This window comes from Sugiyamaella lignohabitans, chromosome A (assembly GCF_001640025.1).
Source record: "Sugiyamaella lignohabitans strain CBS 10342 chromosome A, complete sequence".
Classification (NCBI taxonomy): Eukaryota; Fungi; Ascomycota; class Dipodascomycetes; order Dipodascales; family Trichomonascaceae; genus Sugiyamaella; species Sugiyamaella lignohabitans.
Window position 1 is genome coordinate 5,142,905 of NC_031672.1, and position 21,649 is coordinate 5,164,553.

At 48.1% G+C, this 21,649-nt stretch overlaps 6 protein-coding genes across 6 annotated transcripts; 2 read left to right on the top strand and 4 right to left on the bottom strand.

Annotated features, from left to right (window-relative positions):
• Positions 1 to 261: 261 nt before the first annotated feature.
• Positions 262 to 2,529, bottom strand: SEC6 (Sec6p; the record flags this gene model as incomplete). Its single annotated transcript, XM_018878586.1, has 1 exon — positions 262 to 2,529. One exon carries the CDS (start codon positions 2,527 to 2,529, stop codon positions 262 to 264), a length of 2,268 nt encoding a protein of 755 aa, XP_018735875.1.
• A 492-nt stretch (positions 2,530 to 3,021) lies between these two features.
• Positions 3,022 to 3,831, bottom strand: AWJ20_1689 (polysaccharide deacetylase family protein; the record flags this gene model as incomplete). Its single annotated transcript, XM_018878587.1, has 1 exon — positions 3,022 to 3,831. One exon carries the CDS (start codon positions 3,829 to 3,831, stop codon positions 3,022 to 3,024), a length of 810 nt encoding a protein of 269 aa, XP_018735876.1.
• A 454-nt stretch (positions 3,832 to 4,285) lies between these two features.
• CTK1 (cyclin-dependent serine/threonine protein kinase CTK1) lies at positions 4,286 to 5,449 on the bottom strand (the record flags this gene model as incomplete). Its single annotated transcript, XM_018878589.1, has 1 exon — positions 4,286 to 5,449. One exon carries the CDS (start codon positions 5,447 to 5,449, stop codon positions 4,286 to 4,288), a length of 1,164 nt encoding a protein of 387 aa, XP_018735877.1.
• Positions 5,450 to 6,087: 638 nt separating this feature from the next.
• Positions 6,088 to 7,584, top strand: MRS2 (Mrs2p; the record flags this gene model as incomplete). Its single annotated transcript, XM_018878590.1, has 1 exon — positions 6,088 to 7,584. The coding sequence occupies one exon, from the start codon at positions 6,088 to 6,090 to the stop codon at positions 7,582 to 7,584; it is 1,497 nt and encodes a 498-aa protein (XP_018735878.1).
• Positions 7,585 to 7,919: 335 nt separating this feature from the next.
• SGV1 (cyclin-dependent serine/threonine protein kinase SGV1) lies at positions 7,920 to 9,734 on the bottom strand (the record flags this gene model as incomplete). The annotated part of the gene is made up of 1 exon (XM_018878591.1): positions 7,920 to 9,734. One exon carries the CDS (start codon positions 9,732 to 9,734, stop codon positions 7,920 to 7,922), a length of 1,815 nt encoding a protein of 604 aa, XP_018735879.1.
• Positions 9,735 to 10,259: 525 nt separating this feature from the next.
• Positions 10,260 to 11,414, top strand: ETR1 (Etr1p; the record flags this gene model as incomplete). The annotated part of the gene is made up of 1 exon (XM_018878592.1): positions 10,260 to 11,414. One exon carries the CDS (start codon positions 10,260 to 10,262, stop codon positions 11,412 to 11,414), a length of 1,155 nt encoding a protein of 384 aa, XP_018735880.1.
• Between the last annotated feature and the right edge of the window lie 10,235 nt (positions 11,415 to 21,649).

A 21,649-nucleotide genomic window follows, 5' to 3' on the forward strand; every position in this document is an offset into this window, starting at 1 on the left:
AGAAGCGGTCTCTAAGTCCACACCCCACAGGAGTCGAAGTAAAAAGGAGCAAAAGCAGTTTATGATGCACTAACGAGTTATGACGGCGATGAAGGCAATAATTTGTATATAATGAATACGTTACAAATGCAATTCTGCGCAAATCTCAGCGATGTAGGAAGAGCTCTGCTGAGAAGCTAGTTTTCCAAGGGAGCTAACAGTGTCAGAGACATTGCTAGTCACCATAACCTATCCAAATGAAATTCCATTATATACATAGATCTATCTCTTTATGACGCTTCTGGTGAAAACCGAAGGTTGACTATCTTCGCTTAAAACTTGACTCAAAGACTCGTTGCGGACCCTTGCCATAATTTCTCGACCTTCTTTGCTGTCGATATCCTTACGAATATAAACGATTTTTTCAAAAACATCCAATGGGGTGTCCGGATAGTTCTGCCTTAATGCTTGTAAACTTGATGGAAGCTCAGATATAGGCGATTCTAACGCGTATATAATATGATCCATTATGTCAAAGCTCTCACTGATGGTGTCATGGGGTATAAAGTCTGCCAAACAGTTGTAGAGTTGTTCAAAATCCGCTTTTATTCGATTAGTACCCTTGGGTATTTTCAAAGCATGGCGTCGGTTCCCCATTGCGTTAACGTAGTGAACAACAAGCTCCACAACCAGGGTCTCACATAGATATTCGAATAATGCTGCCCGAGAATAAGTCTTGCTATCCCGTAAATATTCAGCTAAAGTTGAATTGATCAGGCCAACCGGCTGCCCCTTATACCATGCATTTCCGTCGAACAGAGCGTCGAAGGCTGGCTTCAGGTCATTGAAAATTAGCCGAATCATACCATGTGTACATAATTTTGCAACGTTAAGGAATCCGTCAATAACATCATCGAGTTGAGCGCCGATTTGTGAGCTGTACTTTTGAGAAAGCTTGCCAGAATATTCACTTGATATTCCTTCCGTATAGTCAGAGGCAAGAACTTGATCGTTTGAAAGTGCAATTAGGTGCTCAAACAGACCAGGAGCTACGTCTGATTTCTCATTCTCTGTCGCTTGATCATTCACCTCTTTCTCCACTTCTGATTTCATGACCTTTAACCAGTCACGTTGTCGATCTCGTAGTATATTTGCACATTCCTCGATAACTCCAACGACAATGCGACCCTGGCCAGAATCTGCAGCAACTTGAATTTGCTGCTTCACCAGTTTGAACATTACTGGCTCACCTTGTAGTTGATATGTGTTCTCGCTCGACGTCTCTGGCGACGTTTGTCTTGTAACAAACGGTTCCTTTTCAGATTTCGCAAAATTATTATACCATTCATGCAATTTGGAAACAATGAGCGCGAGGTAGTCATCGTACAGATCGTCTTCTTTACCATCAAGCAACAATGGACTGAGACGGTCTCTGCTATATCCTAGAAGATCATTCATAGTATCGTAGTAGTCTTTAACGTAATCCAAAATGTTCAATATAGTTGCTGCTGTGGGCTCCGTTTGCATGATCAACGAAATCACGCGATATACCTCCTGTTGGAAGTAACCGACAACTTTGTCGAGGATATTCCATCGTTCAGGAACGCATTTGGTAAGATGTTCTTTGGTGATCTCAAGTTCTTTAAAGACCCAATTCAAATTGTCTAGAAGGGCATCTGGGTCTTCATTGGGCGGATACTGTTCCATACAATTATCAAAGGTTTGTCGGATGGAATTCTGGATAGCTTTGAAGAATCTTGCTGGATAACCTCGCGGCACTCTATTAGAAATTTTATTTTTGAATAAAAGAGTTGGATCGGTTTTCGAATTTGAACTGGACTTATCGCTTTGAATCTGGTTGGATATTTCTGAAACCAGATCCTGTCGCTCTTCAAAGTTGATAATTTTGGCTACCCGTACAACAAGTGAATGGTCGTCGTCTTTCAGAATCTCAAGCACATTCTCAGAGATATCAATCAGTATTCTATCAAATTGTTCGATAGTACGATCCAGAGGAGCAAAGTGCTTTTTGATGGTTCTTCTCACATCTTCGGTTGAGTGTTGAGCATGAAACCACGCATCATCACGGACATCCCGTAGCCCATTTAATAAATAATGTATCCTTAACAAGTTCGGCATCGCCGAACCAAACGTAAATTCGCTTTCCTCATCAATCAATGCCTGGATTTCGTTCAGCTGACTCGACATGGTTTTGAAATTATTTACAAACTTCTGTGTATCTTCAAAGTTCTGTAATACTCTCGACAGGTTATTGATTCGATCAAAGTCTTCTACAGACTCCTGACTCTCAGTTTTAAGTCTTTGAATCTTTTCCATGTCTTCTCGTACCTGATAAATGCGTTGTCTAGCATCTGCCAGAGATTGAACACCATGAGAGAGTACTTGTATCTGAGACTGAACTCCTGCTTTCAATTGACCGTCAATAGCGGCTTTTTCTCGCAGAAGCTTCTGTTTTATTTCTGCAATCTTCTCTAAGTCATCTTGATGCCTGAGTAGCTCAGCTATCTTGTTGGGTGCTGTCTGGTCCATGTTTCTTGATGGCCCTTCCACGCAGTGACACTCATCTCGGTAACTGTGGGTGTTTACTTCATTAATTGTACTCTGCACGCAGGCCACGTGACATCTCACTTGAATGGATCTTGACAATATTTTTAGGGAAAGTTCACACACTTGATATATTGGAATCGGGCCTATTGGATAAACTCAGTTGAGTTTATATGATTATGTGGTATTTAACAATAAAAATGGTTTTTTCTCGGTTAAGTATAATCAATTAAAGATGTGTTCACCACTATCCGAAGACACTATTTGAAAAATTCCTGGCCCACCGTAATTGTCAAGTATTATATTTGAGTGGAGTTGGAGTCTACTCTTGTTTCTATTTCCAGGAAAAATAGAAGGTGGTGTTAAGGAATTATAGATTAGCAGATTTAGACCCTGCATTCATGCCGGTTGTGATCTGCACATCAAAGTCTATCTTGCATGATTGATAAAATACTATGATAAGCTACTATTCGAAATTTATTCATGTCTCATTTTAGGCAGAAGGGCACCTTCCTTCGGTTTATTGCGAGATTTAAAATCATCGCTTACTTGCTCAAAGGTCATCCACTCAACACCTTCATGCTGATTAACCCACTCAATGAATCGCTCATGCATTAGCAGGACATGTGGACGGCCACTAACATCGGGATGGACTGTGATTGGGAAGATAAACTCATCGTGCTCTCGATAAAAATACTCAAAATGATCTTTCCAGATATCTTCGACGTCCCTTGGATTAACCCATCCATGGGAATTCGGTGCGTTCTTAATAAACATCATTGGTGGCAGATCGTCAATGTACCAGTTGCTGGGAATCTCTACCAGGCCAGTTTCAGTGGTTCCTCTAATTAGAGGCTTCATCCATTCTTCGGCCTTTTTTGTATAGTCAATTTTTGTCCAAGAATCGCCCAGACGTAACCAATAAGCTTGACAATCTTCATGGCCCATAGAATGGTCATATTCAATTCCATAGTTCAGCAGTAATTCAGCTCCTTCTTTCGATGTCTCCCACCAAGGAGCTACACTGCCTCTGGGGGGTTTTCCACAGAATTCGGTGAGCAATTTAAACGTCTTGTCCAGTACATCTTTTTGCTGTTCCAATGTCATATCAGTCGGGTTTTCATGTGAATAACCGTGGAGTCCAATTTCATGGTTCTGATCACGGATCATAGCACATTCTTCGGGGAATGTCTCTAGGGAATGGCCTGGTATAAACCACGTTGCTTTGATGTTATACTTATCGAATAATTTGAGCATTCGGGGAATTCCGACGTGACCAGCAAACATTCCTCTTGAGATATCGTTGACACTGTCCTCTCCTCCGTAGCTACCTAACCAGCCAGCTACAGCATCGATATCGACCCCATAACAACACAATACCCCTAGAATTGTCAGTCAGGTACCAATTGACTTCTCTCGTATTCTACTTACTTTTCTCTCCCATTTTTAGATTTTTAGTCCAATTCGACAAGAAAAAGCGTCTTGTGAAATGGCAAACCTCTCAAATCACGATAGAAACTCAATATTTAACCGCTGACTGCTTATCTCGGAGATCGCTTATCAATGCATATATCTCCTGCATTTGCTGCATATAGGTATGCATGATTCCACCGTCTGTTTCGAAATATCGAGAATTCATCATAAATAAATAATAAATTAATAAATGCTATTATCTCAGATTCTGGCATATTAAGGATCCTCGGGTTCTATTTGAGGCGGTGCCGTTTTTATAATAGCTAGCCTACCTCGAAGGGCGGTGTTCTAGACCTCCTTTAGAGGGAAATGATGGGAACATTGAAAGAGGTTTTGGCAATGGCTCTTTTGAGAAAAAAGGATGCGACAACACATCGTCACATGTTAATCTTTTGGATGGATCATATTCAAGTAAGCCATGTAATAGATTGGCACCATCAGAGCAAACATGTTGAAGTAATGAAGCCATAATGTCAGACTGTTGTGAAGGTAATCTGATGTTCCTAGCAGCAGGATATGCTTTCAGGCAATGCGTCCAATATTCTTCACTTGGTGGACCAAGTATAGTCATGATCTCTATCAGCTGATTGGTTTCTGATTTTCCTTGTAGAAGTGGCTGTTTATAGAGTAACTCGGCAAATATACATCCTATAGCCCACATGTCTATTTCACAGCCGTATTCTTTGGCACCCAAGAGGATTTCAGGCGGTCTATACCATAGCGTAATAACTGTTTGGGTCAAGGCTGACTTGTTATCTACCTTTCTAGTCAACCCAAAATCAGCTATTTTGACCACACCATTATTTGTCATTAGGACATTTGAAGTTTTGAGATCACGATGCATCAGCCATTTGTCGTGAATTGCTTTTGTGGCAGATGCAATTTGTAGTAGTATAGTCTTGGTCTCCGAGATCAGAAAAGGTTCTCGCATATCTTGGATCAGTGTTCTCAAATCATGCTCAACAAAATCCATAATTATATAGACATCTGAAGTCTTTTCTCCAACCACAACCTCACGTATACGTACAATATTCGGATGACCACTCATCTCTTTCAAAGCTGCTATTTCTCGTAAACTCGTGATCGGGAACCCTTGTGAGGCTTCCAGCAGCTTAAGTTTCTTGACTGCCACAATTTCGTGCGTGCTGAGCTCCTTGGCTCGATAAACTACTCCATATGTGCCAGATTCGATTTTGTTAAGAGTTTCGTAGTTATCAATACTTCGACATCTCTGGATTGTTGGTATAGCAGACTGCGGTAGACTGCTGGTCCCAACGTCGATATTACCACGCGTTGGCTCTGATTTTTCATTATCATCAATTCTACGTTTCTGATTGCGACCATTCTCTGACTTCAGCTGACGCTTTTTACGTTTTTCTAGTTTTGCTCGCTCGCCAGCCGTCAACTGGTTTGGTTGGTCCCATTTCGACATTGGCGTTGTGCTTACAATGTTGTTGTACAGTGATAAAATAAATCTATGCAGTTCGTCGAATCAGCCTGGTCTGTGCTCCTGAAACGTTTCTGTTTTCTCTATGTAGACTTCTCTCCAAGTAACGAAATACAATGAGTGAATATAGCCAACTTCGCGGTGGTATGGAAAATGATAATATGCATTCTGGTTTATATCAGGTATTTTGTCAGTGCATATGAGATGCGTTCGAAAAGTCGATTGATCTCCCAAGGAACTTCAAATAAAAATACAAAAGGCATTCATTTCTCCCAGAAACAATAAATTTCTTGACTAACACAACTTAGACTTCCATTGAAATCACTTTTTACCTCAAATCCTAAAGGAACCCAAACTTCGACTAGTCAAGCCGCTTAATACGCGGCTAGGGCAAGGGCCGGAAATATTATTGATCCGGTGCGATATTTATTGAAATCTATGTCGGAGACGTCAATAACTGTAAAGGTGTTTTGCCACGATTTTAATCTCTTATACCTGAAAAGAGTTGAAAAAAAATGTATCTAAGATACGTATAGTTATTCAGCATTTCATCAAACAAAAAGCATAATACGAGTAGTCAAAGCTTTAAAATGCTCGCACGACAGTTCGTCAGATATCATCAAATGGTGCTGACAGGCATACCCCTGAGGACGGCATTAAAGGGCAATAATAATATATTAATCGGTGGAATCTTGCGAAGGAGTCTTTGGACAAAGTCTTCAGTCCTTACTTCTACGAATGAAAGTGGTAAAAAAGCGGGCGGAATCAGAGATGTACTCGGCATAAATGATTCCAACAGTGCACCTGATGCAACGGGATTCTCTAGCCCAGGAAAACAGTCGGCTCCATCGATAGTTTCAGATATTCTTCGATTTGACAAGAAAAAGAAGAAAGCTCAAAAACCTCAGCAACAAAATCAGCAAAATCAGAGGCAACAGTCAACTGGACCGAGACAGTTTGCCTCGAGCTCAACATCACCCTCCGTGGACACTGACTTGATTCTCGGTAGAAGTCTTTCTAGGCCTATTGGAGATCATCCAGTGAGATGTACAGTTTTTGATCCTCATGGAAATGTTTCAGTAGTATCGGGCGAATTTAGAAGATCCGAGCTGCTCTTGAAGCACGGATTACTCCCTCGTGATCTCCGCAAGCTAGATACTGGCATAAGCAGTATTGTGCCATCTATTTTGGTTCGTCAAAACTCTATCCTTGTGAACCTTCTTCATATTCGAGCCCTAGTCAAGGCAGATATGGTATTATTATTTGATGCATACGGGTCGACTGATTCCAAAACTCAAAGCATTTTCATGTATGATCTAGAACACAAACTCCGGCACGGAAGCAAGACTATGGGTGGATTACCATACGAGTTGAGGGCACTTGAAGCCATATTTATTAGCGTTGTCAGCGCTTTGGACGCTGAAATGCAGGTGCATACCATGGTAGTCAACGGTATATTGGCCGAGCTTGAAGATGACATTGATAGAGAAAAGCTTCGACATTTGCTTATACAAAGTAAGAAGCTGTCATCGTTTTTTCAAAAAGCGACTCTAATAAGAGACACTATTGATGAATTACTTGAGCAGGACGAAGATTTGGCAGGGTTATACCTTACAGCCAAGATGAATGGCAACCCGATAGCACATGATGATGACCACTCAGAAGTCGAGATGTTATTGGAGTCGTATTATAAGCATTGTGATGAAATTGTTCAGACAGTAGGCAGTCTAATTTCTAATATCCGCAGTACAGAAGAAATTATCAACATTATTCTAGACTCGAACCGAAACTCGCTCATGTTGCTAGATCTGAAGTTCCAAATAGGTACTCTAGGACTCGGAGGTGGTGCTTTCATCGCTTCTCTCTATGGTATGAATTTGCAAAACTTTATAGAAGAAACCGATTGGGGCTTCTGGTCAGTTAGTGGAGTTGTTGGCCTTTCGTCAGTAATAATCATCCTCATTTGCCTGAAACATTTAAGAAAAGTACAACGGGTCACAATGATGAGTGATCAGCCCAAATTAAAAATCCATGGAAAGCAGGCTGTGAAGCAACAACAGCAGGCGAACTATAATTCCTCGAATGGATCACTCTGGTCCTGGCTCAAGAGAACCAAGTGAGCTAACAGTAAAGGTTTACCCGATACCAGAACATGTACTGGTATTCAATGGGACTACATCACTGGTTCCCCTTGAATTCTGGGATTAACAACACGAGAATATTCACATGTCTCACAATTTTTGCATGAATACAGATGTTATTTTATCTCACCACTGAAACGACCATCTACGAACCTTATGAAAGCAATATGTCATGTCATATATAACCCCAATTTGTACAGTTAGACTTTAGACTATATTATAAATAATTTATTAGCATTATGATTCTGCTCATGCAATACTATCGCCAAATATACATATGATGACCCGTGGACCACCTTTCTCTGCGAATGCCATTATTGACGATTATCCTCATCATAATTTAAGCCAGATGGACCAGTTCCCGGAGCCTGGCGATAGGGAGGAGCTGCGGGTGCTTCATCTGGCCTCACCCCTCTCCTATATGGAGGGTCAAGGTCATGAGGTGGAGGAGGATGTGATGGAGGTGGCGGTGGGGGCTGAGAGCGTCTATAAGGAGGCGCAGGTGGTGGACCTGGAGGAGGTTGTGGATGATGAACTGGATAAGGACCATTGCCTTTACGATATGGTGGAACGACTGGCGGGTTGTAAGAGCGAAATCCCGTCCCTCTATTGTATGAACCTGGCTGACCGCCGCGGTTATTAAAATTAGCTTGATTGCTCGGGTTGTTGTAATTGTTGTGGCCATTGTAATTGTTGTTGTAGTTATTGTGGTGGTTGCCATGATTGTTATTGTTGTAATTATTAGGATGATTGTTGTAGTTGTTGTTATAACCACCATAGCCATGGGGCTTGTGACCATATCCGTGACCATGGCCCTGATTATATCCTTGGCCATACCCATGGCCATTATTAATATGATACCTGGCGCCATCATTTGGATAGTTCCGTCGGTCATAATCGTTATCAAAACGGTCACCGCGACCACCACGACCAACACCATGACGACCATCAGCGCTGTCCAATCTACCAGCTTCAAAATTGTCTAACTCATTGGCTCGAGCATAGACTGCATTTTGAGCATGGGGGGCATTTGGAGCGTGTGGTCTAGAGTGGCCGTTATTATTTTCATTATTCTGCTTATTCTGACGGTTTTTTCTAGCAGTTAATTCATGAGATTCAGCGTACTTTGGCAAATCTTCTGGTCGAGCAGCTGGCGGATCAGTGTGGAAAAAACTATGTGCCAGAGCACCTAAAGCGGACAATCGCTTTTCGGCATCTAATCGCAATAAAGAGCTTAACAAATCTCGAGCTTCCTCAGGAAGATCTCTATAGACAGCTTCAAACTGTCTCTTGTATGGCCCAAAAGTGGTCTTTTCAGCGACTGGAAGTTTATCGTATCCAGGCATGGTTTCTTGAGTCGGAGATCCAAGCAACTGGAATATTAAATGACCTTGATCTGTATCGGAATGTCCTTGAAGAATAGGTTTGCGTCTGAACATTTCAGCAAAAACACATCCAATTCCCCACATGTCGATGGCAGTTGTATATCTCGCTTCACCTAATATGAGTTCTGGAGGTCTGTACCATCTGGTTACAACCATAGCAGTATATCTGTGCTTGCCAGGTCCAGCACCACCTTTTTCAGTTGGACGCTGGCCCAAATACTGTCTTGCCAGACCAAAATCAGCAATCTTGACTATGCCGTTATTATCAATTAAGATGTTGGATGCTTTGATATCTCGGTGTAAATATTTCAGTTGATGTATATGGTTCATTCCTTGCAAGAGTTGTTGAAAATAGCATTTGATCTGTGGCAGAGTCAACCTGACCCGAGGATTCTCCAGCAGTCCAGTCAGATCATGATCCATATATGGCGTAACCATATACATGGTGCAGCGCTTGCGATTGGCTCTATCGCCCTTTTGAACGCTCATATCGAGCAGCGGGATTATATTCTCATGATGAAGTTCCTTCAAGATCTTGATCTCCCTCAGAGCTGTTATAGGGAAACCCTCCTCTTCATTATGAAGCAGAATTTTTTTCAATGCTACCAGCTGTGAAGTCGGTTTGTACGAAGCCTTGTGCACCTCGCCAAACGTTCCCTCTCCCAGTTTCTCCAGAACAGAGTAGTCATCTATCTTTGAGCAGCCGCGAAAATCTGCCAAAGCCGGCGGCAACTGGTTCGTCATTTTCGAACTGTTTCTCTCCAGACCCCGACGTATAGCTGGTGGTGACCTCAGTTAGTCCTAATGTCAGCCAAGGCGCATGTCCACCCTGTGACCTTTAAAACGATATTCACACCTGTACGTCACGTGACATTTCGGTTGAAAAAACTGGTCTAAAGGGCCATTAACCCCTAAATCCCCACTGCCTCCGGCGGCTGGGGCTCCGCCCCAGACCCTGGTTGCTCCTCTCGCTTCGCTCGAGTCGTTGCGCCGACGGTCCCGGCAGTCTCCTGCGAAGCAGGAGCAACCAGGGTCTGGGGCGGAGCCCCAGCCGCCGGAGGCAGCACCCCCATACCATGGGTACTGGAATCCGGTTTTATTGAAAACATTTAATAAAAAAACCGAGAAGTTAGGGAGCGTTGAGAGCCCGAGGTCGGAGTACCACAACCGCTATCTTATCTCAATGCCGATCATTTTGGCAGATGCGAATATGCAATAAGGACCGATAGAACCGCGGATCGTCGTCATTTCCACAATCAATTGCTGAAGATGTTTTCGTTATCACCAGGTGCCAGAGGGCCGTGGAGAGCTATTAGTAGTTTTGAAAGGATAGGGAGGAGCTTGAGATACTCTTCGACAGTTTCTCGAGCCATTATCTATTCGGAGTATGGTAATCCCCGGGAGTGCGTGAAGGTGTTTGAGCACAAGCTCGAGGCTCCTACTGGAAGCCAGGCCATCATCCGGCTTTTGGCAGCTCCTATTAATCCCTCGGATATCAATCAGATTGAAGGTGTGTATCCTAGCAGACCAGAATTGAGTACCAAGATTGGTACAACCCAACCATCCGCTGTCGGCGGTAATGAGGGTGTCTTCGAGGTCGTTTCGGTTGGTAACGGTGTCAGCTCATTGAAGGTTGGTGACTGGGTGCTGCCTGGAGCACTGAATTTCGGAACTTGGCGCACTCACATCTCTGTAGACGAATCTCAAGTCTACAAATTGCGTTCGTCCGAGGGACTGACTCCCCTTCAGGCTGCTACTGTGTCTGTTAATCCGACCACGGCCCACCAGATGTTGACGGAGTTTGTCAACCTCCAAAAAGGTGATTGGTTTATCCAAAATGGTGCTACATCTGGTGTTGGTCGTGCTGCTATTCAATTGGGCAGAATCTGGGGCCTCAACTCTATTTCTGTGATTCGAGACAGAGCAGAGCCTGATCTTGCCAAAATCAAGGATGATCTGTATTCGTTAGGAGCTACTCATGTAGTGACTGACAGCGAGCTAAATGATAAATCTATCAAGAAACAGATTGATGAATGGACAGGAGGAGCATCAATTCAACTAGGATTTAACTGTGTAGGCGGCAAGTCTGCTACTAATGTTGCTCGTCAATTGGGCCACTCGGGTCAGCTAATCACATATGGTGGAATGTCTAAACAGCCATTGACTTTCCCAACCTCGTTGTTTATTTTTAAGAACTTTATTTCTCGTGGATACTGGCTGTCTGAATGGAGCAAGAAAAACCCCCAGGGCAAATTTGCGGTTGTTGAGAAACTGTTGGATCTGTACCGTGCTGGAGAGCTCACTGATGTTCCTGTTACCAAGAACACTTGGAGAGAGAGTAGCAGTAATTCAGAAATCGAGGAGACTTTTAAAACTGCCATTGACAATTCCAAGACCGGCAAGCAGCTTATAGAACTTGTGTAAGTAGCTTCTCGGACTGACCGAGTTTGCTCCCGACAAGAACGTGACTCTTGTTGTCAAGCCCAAGAACGGCGAGTCCTGGGAGACCCCTCTGTCGCACACCTACAACGCTGAGCAAATCGAGTGGTTCAAGATGGCCGCTGCCAAAAAACATACTGGCCTTCTCTCCCTCTTCATATATATATAGCAAAGATACGACAAAAGAATCTAATTAGGATACCTGTTGAATATTCCATGTAATTTATGTTCCGGGCCTGGTGCCTCCGGCGGCCGGGCTCCGCCCGGACCCGTGGCTCCTCTCGCTTCGCTCGAGTCGTTTACGTCGGGAATCGTGAACAGCGAGGGGACCCCCCCAAGCCCAGCTACAATAGGTCATTTAGTGGCTATTTAAGTAATTATATAATATAACGGAACAAGACCTTATAGTATAAATGCTGTTATAGACATTTTGTGCTAGATAAACTATGGATCTGGTCCCAAAACAACCCCAGGGTCCAGACGCCCGCGGAGCGGGCACAACGGGGTCTGGGGCAGCGCCCCAGCCGGGCCGGAGGCCAGACCGAGTCGTTAAATTGTAGTTCACATTGGGGTAGGTCGGGGTCGGTACGTGGGATATTGACAGGCCGATATCGGCGGGGAGATTAGCGTCATGCAGGGACTGTGCGGTTGATTTCTCCATTCAGATGACACTAGAGCCCGTTGTACTCCGGATAGAAGGAGCCGGCAGCGCAAACGGAGCACCCGACCCACTAGAAGATATACATGGAGTAAACTGTATCTAGTAAAGTAGGCTATAGATAAGCGTCCGGCCAAGCGGAGCTGGCGATAAACAGTGGGGGTTACGAGGCGAGACGATCCGGAAGTTAGTGTATCAAAGGAAGAAGAGCCCATAGCAAAGAAGAAAATACAACCAGCGGTATCACTACCGGAAGTAGATGCTATGTCGCTCAGGGTCCCGTAAATGCATCCATTTAGGGTATTAAGATGTCCTAGTATTGCTTGCTTGATTTTTAGTGACCGGCAACAAGCGATTCTTTTTATCATGAAGCGGGGGTAATTGGGCCCTTGTCCAGAAAGGGCTTTTAATATATGCAAGGTACGAACCATGGATCGGCGATAATTTAAGCTGGATGCGGAATTTGTGCGATACGAACGACAGTGGATTACAAGGCTGGTGGGTCAGTGAGACAAAAGCAGGAAATGTATAGAGAAAAGAGTAAGATAGGCTGGAACCAACTGATGAATTAGTAAATTAGTAGTGAGTTTTTGGCAATTTCAAGCCTAGTTTAGATTCAGCTAGCAAACGGCACGGCCAGACGCAATCCACTAGGACTTAATAGGGGACTAGGGACCCTACACGACATTAGTGTTGGTAGTGGTCAACAAACAACAAGCAACAAGCAACAAGCGGGAAGGGACAAGCGGTTAACAAGCGGTCATTCGGTGGTGGGGTGGATCAAATTAGGGTCACTAGTGGTCAACAAGCGGCCAACACGCGGTAAATTGGCGGTCAAGCAGTCAACAAGTGATCATCGAGCAGGGGACTAACAGGGGAACTTAGCAGTTTAGCAGCAGTTCAAAGTCCAGCAGCCTAGCAGCGGACTAGCAGCAGCCAACAAGTACTTTACTGGATGAGGTGAGACTACTGTTGAATGCAAATCTCTACGGCTGAGAGCCGACAGAATCTGGGGCAAGTACGAAACTCAAGATACTACGATTGTCTAAACGGTATTCACGTTAAGCAGTAAAAACAGTGTCAAAGATAAATCCTGACTGATAAGCAGCCACAATCAGTAATCAGGTCGGACGACCCTTCGATCCATTCCTTTATCATCTCACCGGGAATGGCCGTTATTTTTTACTGGTGATAACAGCTAAAACAGGAACCATGTGATGAAATGGACGACAGCATAGCATGGAAGCTGTTCTGGGGTATAACGGGCATTCTCAATTCTTTTGTTAGCTTGAGCCAGGAACAACTGACTGCAGATTCCTATTTGAGCAGAATGCTGATTATGACCGTGGGGGATTTAGAGGGGGTTCGTTCGTTCGTTCGTTTTTGCCAGTACAAGTGACAATGGAGTTTTTTATGTTTTTGTTTCTCCCTTCCATTACAGGGACCATTGCTTAATCAGGCCGCCTTCACCCCTGGATCGACTACGGACGCCTTAGTAAAGTGCATTTGGCTAGGCTGGTAATATAATTACGCTACTAGTTATCCTAAGTTCCGATGCGGAGGGTTATGTCAGTTCCTCAAGAAGGCAACTAGGACCAGAAAACGATGTCGGGTCAAGTGCGTAGAGAGTCACTAGAAGGAAATGTCTATAGTAATCATCAAATCATCCAAGCAGTTGTAAACGGGATCAGCGATGATTCCGCGATAGCTAGCATTGCGCTAACGCAGTTTAACTACTGAGCAATTCACTGTTGAGAAGAAAATCCAACAAAGTAGCGGCATCAACAGCAGCAAAAGCAGTATTAGCAATATTTTTGTTGTAACAATGACCCCAACCAGGATGATCTAAGTTGGGCAGTGTTAGTTGTCACAAGTATTGGTGCCTTACCACCCCACTAATTTTTTGATGAAATATTTGCCTTATAATTTATTATATTTCTTTTTATTATTATCAATACTATCTAATATGGGTTGCTTTTTATTCATATTTTGTTTTATGTTGATTTATTTTATTATATTTTATTTTATTTTATCCAGGACTCTCATAGAAGTAATATTATTTTATCTATTAAAAGGTGAAGATCGGTAAAGGGGACCTGCACTCAGGTACCGTAATTAGCTCCTCGATCACCGCCATTCGATTTGCCGAAGCATGCAGACCTAATGTCGATCTCATGTACACTACCCGGAAAAGAAACGACAGATAACGCTAGGCATGCAGTCTATTTTTAAAGGTGCGTCATGTATAATTCCCAATTGAGACCAGGAACGACAGCAGCGCATGGGGTGAATATATCACGAGCAGCATAGATACCGTCATGACTGTGTAGAGTCAAGGCGTGTGGCGCGGGTAGAGAAGTCCGAAAAAACGGACAAGAAGGACATATTGACAGGTTTTTTTTTTTTTTGTTGATAAGCTCGGGTACAAACAGTACTAGCACGCAGTTGTCCGGAGAACATCTCCGGACTAGCAGCTGGCCGTAGAACAAGCAGTCGAGTGACATCGAGCCGGCAGTCGACGAAAACCGACATTAGAAAGCCGACAGCCTCGTCACCCAATTATATGAGGCGACCTCATACCATGATGGGGGGTAAGCAAAACAAAATAATATTTTTTTAATAATATGAAATTAAAAGCACCCAGGTTAGTTTAGCTTTAAAACCGACTTGCAGATAACGCTTGGCCTCGAGAGGGGAAGGGAGGGGGAAGGGGAAACAAGCGAGCACGAGAAAAGGCAGATACTGTTTTAGTAGTTACCCAGAGAGTGACAAAGAATCCAGCCAGCTGCATGGGTGACATCGACCGCTGACCCGGGTGAACCACCCACCAGAGCTGGCTAGTATCCAGTGCAATCAGGGTATCTGCAAGTCAAATTTGGCCAGGGACCGGACCAGATGCAGCAGATCTCATAACCAGCTCGCTTGCTTGCCGACTCAGAACCACCCGGAACGACTCAAAACCGACCCAGGGATTTGTCTAATTACAATTGCTAAAACATAACGACTCAATTGAAACAGCCAGACAGATTTCGAAACAAAACCGCGCGACAGCTGACGAAACAAAACCGCATGACATGGCATCCATCTATCCATCTATCCATTCATGCTATGTGAGTACCACCCCCTGGCTCAGCAACCATATTCAGCAACCATGTTTGTTCAGCCCAATCTCCTTTTATGCGGGGTGAACTCCTGAGGAGCCTGGAACGAACCACCAGGAGCACGGGTCGAACGGGCAATACGGGCATTACGGGTGGTACAGACGAGAACCTCGAGCCCAGCCCAGCCCACGTACAGCACCCCCGGTCGAGGTTCGCATTATTCGCATTATCAAGTCCAGGGGGGGCCTGCAAGGCCCAGAGACACTCGATCAAAACAATGCCCCAGCTGCAGCAGCTCTGAAGCCAACCACAATGTCTCACAATTGCAGGGACGGGACGGGACACGGCAGACCTTGCTTTAGACACCGTCTCAGACGTGTCTCAGTCGGCATGTCAAAGCAGGACCAGCACCAGGGGCCAATCCCCAGCAGGTCTCACTTATACGAGAGATGAACCCATCACCACCCATCCAGATCTGGCTTCATGTACACCGATACCGCCAGATCTCATATTGACTGGCGATCGGGCCATTTCATTTCCCAGCCTGCTGCCTCCGGCGGCTGGGGCTCCGCCCCAGACCCTGGTTGCTCCTGCTTCGCAGGAGTCACAGACGCCGCTGCTGACACCCTACACGTAACCGACTCGAGCGAAGCGAGAGGAGCCACGGGGTCTGGGGCAGAGCCCCAGCCGCCGGAGGCACACCCCCGATCCACCCAGGCTGTAGAGGAGGAGCCAGCAATCTGTAGATTAGCTTCACATGTATGCACAAGACCACTCGTGGTGCGGGTGCAGGTCGAATGGGGCAATTTGGTTTCCTAATCAGCCGAGCAACCAACTCAGATTCGAATAAACAGTGGCGCAAATTCCTAAACTAACAGAGGGGCGTCAGGATTGGGAAATCGAGATATCGGGCCCGCCGTTTAGGTTACTTCGACAGGTTATCTCCAACGTCAGACGTTGAGATTATACCGGTTTTCCCAATTGAGAGATACAAGATATGGGGTAACATTGTTGTCAGTTTTGGCGCTCGCAAAATGAGAATCATGAAAAATATTTTGTACAGTTCATCCGCCTTGAGCGGGAAATAATATTAGGGCCCCGAAAAAATAAATAAACGGATGATCAGGGGGGCAGACTGGCTAATGGGGCGTCTGGCTGTAAGGGTCAGGACCAAAGGATTAGGAATGCCATGCCATGCCATGTCAGGGCCAGGACCGGGTTTTTGATTTTTTTTTTTCTTTTCGAACGGGGGCATACGGACACCACAAGCACATAGCCAGGGTTGGGTAGGGGCGACGAGACTCCCCGGAGAACAACAATGCTAGAGTCCACGATGGATTAGTTGACCTCGACGACCACTACTGAAACCCAAATAAGAAACGCTAGCAGTCGAGCTAGATCCAGTACGGTTGCTGTGCCGGATCTTGCTTATGTGCAGTGAGTGCTATCTATAGGAATTGTGGTGGTCTTTGTTTATAGTCTATAGATCTATAAAAGATATCAACGATGGAGACGACCCAATCTAATAGAAACAGACATAGTCATAGTCATCATAGCTATAGGCTGAAGCACCGGCCCTATTTGGGATACAGAAACCTTGTACCTGGGCCTGATTGGCATAGCTGCATGGCAATCATCGTGGTCCAATGCGGTAAGTCGCAGTATAGCTAAGCTGCAGAGGCCGATCTGTAGGCAGTCGTATTGGGCCGGGTGCGGTGGATGTACCTGACGCGTTCCTGACGCGCACCGCTGTTCCTGAATGGCATGGCTGGATGGATGGGTCTAATGTGCATAGTCGGCTATGCATCCTGTTCCTGAATCGTCCCTGATGGTCCATCAGGAATGGACACAAACGAGCTACATACATACATGAGGGGCACACCCGGCACAACGGAGACTGGCCCGGGTCAGGGGGGGGGGGTTGTGCCTCCGGCGGCTGGGGCTGCGCCCCAGACCCCGCTGCTCCTCTCGCTGCGCTCGAGTCGGCGTGTGGGGGCCCCCCGTCGCTCACGAAGTGAGCACAACCAGGTCTGGGCGGAGCCCAGCCGCCGGAGGCATGCCCCCCAGCAGCACCGGGCGGCAAGCAACGCAGGCACGGGCCCGCAAATAGCAGGGTTTGAGTTCGTCGCCCGGCGAAGCTTATTACGGGACGGGCGAGCGGAAAGTTAGCGTGCGAGAGGTGCCGCGGAACTGCGGTGACGGGCGAAAGGCTGACTGAGGGCTAACTGAGGAAGTCGGATCCCGATAACGTGAGAGGAGCGGAACTGCGGCCTCGGGGAATGAAAATACGAGCCAACAGGTTCTGAGGCCTAATCCAAACTCGTTTGTCAGTCTCTGGCTAGTTCTCTCACGTGGCCTCGCAAATGGCACATGTCACTTGCCAGTTTTCTGGACCTCGGAACCGGCAGCCACCCGTCCATTTTCCACCACCACCAGCAGCCAGAATCCAGTTCCAAGTCGCTAGCAGCGAACTGCCAGCAGAGAGCAGCCGCAACCGAGCCAGCCAGCCAGGAGCAGCCCTAAAACTAACCTCGTTTCCAGCCGGTTGCAGTAGTGTGTGCAGAGGTCTTAGACAATTTCAGCGCGGGTCGGCAAATTAAGCACGGGCCTGCAGACCCCTCAGTCGAGCACGGGCGTGAACAATGAACAGCCAAGGCGGCTAATATGCACGGTAAGGGGCCAATGCCTCCAGCGGCTGGGGCTCGAAAACAGACCCCACTGCTTCTATCGCTGCGCTCGACCCGGTTCCCTCGGCCCGCCAGACTGTGCCTGCCGAATCTCCTGCAAAGCAAGAGCAAACAGGGTCTGGGGCGGAGCTCCAGCCGCCGGAGGCAGCACCCCCCCCCCTCCCCCACCAACGCCCAGAGCTAATGCAACCGGCAATAATATTACGGTCAATATTAGACTTACTCAATACAGAATGGCTCGGATTATTTGAAAATATTATCAATGATAATTAACTAGTGGCAGGCGCCGCCGGCGAATTCAAGGCGGCCAGCGAGGGGCACCCCGCTGCCTGGTTGGGCCTAGCAACAAAATACCGAGGAATCAGCGCCGGGGGGTAGTGGGGGGTGCTGCCTCCGGCGGCTGGGGCTCCGCCCCAGACCCTGGTTGCTCCTCTCGCTGCGCTCGAGTCGGTGCGTCCACGGTCCCAGCCAACTCCTGCGAAGCAGGAGCCACGGGGTCTGGGGCAGCGCCCCAGCCGCCGGAGGCAGGCCCTCCGGTCGGGCCCGGCCGGGGGGAGGACGGGTCAGTTCAGAAATAAACTTTAAGGTCGTATCAGAATTGAAAAAAAAGGTTAAAGGTTAAAGGTTAAAAAGACTGCCGCCTGTCAGACAGCCGTTATCGGATAGCTCGAGGGTCGACAGTTGACGTATCGAGCAGGGTATGACAGGATGGCGCATGGAATGGTGGGCAGGCAGGCTGGGCGCGCTACGGGCCAACGCCCTCGCCTCAAAAGGTTTAGCGGCCCCGCTGCTGCCTGCCTGCTTGTCTGTCTTCCAATCCAAGACACCTCCCACTATCAGTTAGCACATTCGTCTCACCGCCCCTCCCCCTCCTCCTCTGTCTAATAGCGAACAGTCCCCCCCAAACTAGCCCGCTACAACGGGTCGCACTTCCTCGGTCCAAGCCTTTACGCCTAACGCACGTCAAGGCACCTGGCCCGTTCGGGGCCACCGCCTAACGTCGTTATCAGCGTGCACCCCAGTCGGGCGATCGGCACGGGTCGCTCCAGCGGCGGCGGGGGTATTCTTCCGGTGCACGAGGAGGGGGAGGGGCCTGCCTCCGGCGGCTGGGGCTCCGCCCCGGACCCTGGTAGCTCCTCTCGCTGCGCTCGAGTCGGTGCGTCTACGGTCCCAGCCAACTCCTGCGAAGCAGGAGCCACGGGGTCTGGGGCAGAGCCCCAGCCGCCGGAGGCTCACTCCCCCGGCCGGCGGCTCTAGCTACTCCCAATAGGGGAGTTATTTTCCGGCACCGCTCGTTTCTGCAGGACTAACAAGTTATTCCTTAATTGTGGGGTACGAGGCCCTGTGCCTCCGGCGGCTGGGGCTCTGCCCCAGACCCCGTGGCTCCTGCTTCGCAGGAGTTGGCTGGGATAGTCGACGCAACGACTCGAGCATAGCGAGAGGAGTTACCGGGGTCTGGGACGGAGCCCCCAGCCGCCTGAGACAGGCTCCACCCCCCAGTGCAGCCCGACAGGCTAGCGCCAGGCAGCCAAGAGAATAAGCGGCCTAGTGCTTTATAATGATTATTAATGAGTTAGTGCCCTTGACTGTTATTCTTTGGGCCCCTTTATTATATTAAAAACGAACCAATTGGGCCAGACAAGGGCCTCCGGCTGCTGGGGGCGCTGCTTAAGACCCCGTGGCTCCTGCTTCGCAGGAGTTGGCTGGGACAGTGGACGCACCGACTCGAGTGCAGCGAGGCGAGCTACCAGGGCCTGGGGCGGGGCCCCAGACGCCGGAGGCAGCCCCCCTCCCTGAGCACCCCCCAAGAGGGGTTTGTTCTGGCGGTACATGCCATGCAATATTTTCTTCTATTAATTGGATGATTGTGGTTAGCGGGGATTTTGTGTGTTTCGTTGCTTTTCCAAGGATCGCTGGACGGTGCCATTAGTTCGGAACAGCCTGGTTCTAGCGCGCAGGCAGACCCTTTTTGTAGCGTACAGCGCCGGTCGCTGGCTCGTTATCAGCCGACCGACACGGGCCTCCCAAAACGGGGCGCTTCTGCTGCTACAGTTGTGGTAGGCCACTGGCGGGCGGGGTGCCTCCGGCGGCTGGGGCTCTGCCCCAGACCCCGTGGCTCCTCTCGCTTCGCTCGAGTCGTTACGTGGTGGAAACCAGTGACTCCTGCGAAGCAGGAGCAACCCGGGTCTGGGGCGGTGCTCCAGCCGCCGGAGGCACAAAGGGATACCCCCCGTATAGACCCCCGTAAAGCACCTGCATACCGTATGCTAGGACCGGGGAGTGCCTCCAGCGGCTGGGGCTCCGCCCCAGACCCTGGTTGCTCCTCTCGCTACGCTCGAGTCGGGCGTGGGGGTGGCCTCGGCTGGGAGGGGGCCGCTGGCGGGCGTTGGGTGGTGGTGTGTGTTTTTTGGCGGGCGGACGAGGTGCGAGGTGCTAGGTGGTGGTGGTGGTGGTGATGTGCATGTCACGTTCCAGGAGTGACCCGGGGCTGCGGTATCAGGCAATAAATTGGCTGATTCCCATGGTGGCCATTTGGGGGCCGCTTCAGCGTATACGGGGTGAGCGAGCGAGTGAGGAAGCAGCGACCAGCAGCGAGCAGCGAGCCAGCAGCACGGTTGCGGCACGAGCATGTCCCGGGCCGGCATTCTCTCAGCGTCACCTGCAGACCAACCACGACGCTCTTCCCTCTCCCCCCCTCCTTCCCTCCCCCTTCCCTTCCACCGCTCCACGCCCGACTCGAGCGAAGCGAGAGGAGCAACCAGGGTCTGGGGCGGAGCCCCAGCCGCCGGAGGCAGCGCCAGCACCCAGCAGACCAGGACCCCACCCCGGCGGGGGCCAAAGCCAAGAAAGGGAGTGCATGGCCCAAAAAAGCACTGTCCATCCAGCCAACTGGGGTGGTTGCTGCCTCGGTCAGTCTTAATTAAGACAATACAAGAGGCATTGCTTTTCGCTGCAGGGAGGGAGGATTTTGTATTGGAATTGCTTTTGCGGGGGAGATGCACAAAAAAGAACCGAGTTTATAGTATGCACGGTGCAACACAAGCTAGAAAAGAAACTATTGAGAAAAAGAAAGTGGGAGAGTAGCACGCACCGACCACAGTAGAACCAGGCGCCGGCTGCAGGGAGATCCAGGTAAAAAGAAGCTGCCCAGGCTGCAGGCAGGGCACAGCAGGGCAACAACATTAACCTGAGTAGCACCAGGAACAGACCCCCGACTATGCAGGCTGCACCCGGACCTGCACTCAGATGTGCACCCTGTTACTGCAAAAGAAACAAGCACTGGGACGAGGGGAGGGGGGGAAATAGTCCCTGTTTTGTCGTGCATATATGGGGGAGTAATGGAACATAGAGGGGATGCGAGGGGCAGGAAAGGAAGAGGAAAGCATGAGGGGGAAGGGAAGGGAAGGACGAGGGGGAAGGAAGGGGGGAAAGAGAGGGGAGAGAAAGGGAAGGGAGGGGAGAAGGCGGCAGAGAGGGGCATATTCTACTTGCTGATAATGGAGAAGCTGCTGCTGATACTTCTGTTTTCTGCTAGAAGTGGTTGGTGGAGGTGTTGGTTGTGCTGCTGCTGCTGCTGCTGCTGCTGCCGGGTGATGTTGATGCTTTTGGTTGATGCTTTTTGCTGATGTGCTTATGCTTGTGCTTGTGCTTGTGCTTATGCTGCTGCTTGTGCTGCTGCTTCTGCTGCCTGCCTATTCTGCTTTCCTGCTTGACTACCGGCATATCTGCCTCCCTCCCTGCCTCAAGCGTTACAGGCAGGTCTGCTTGGCTTGT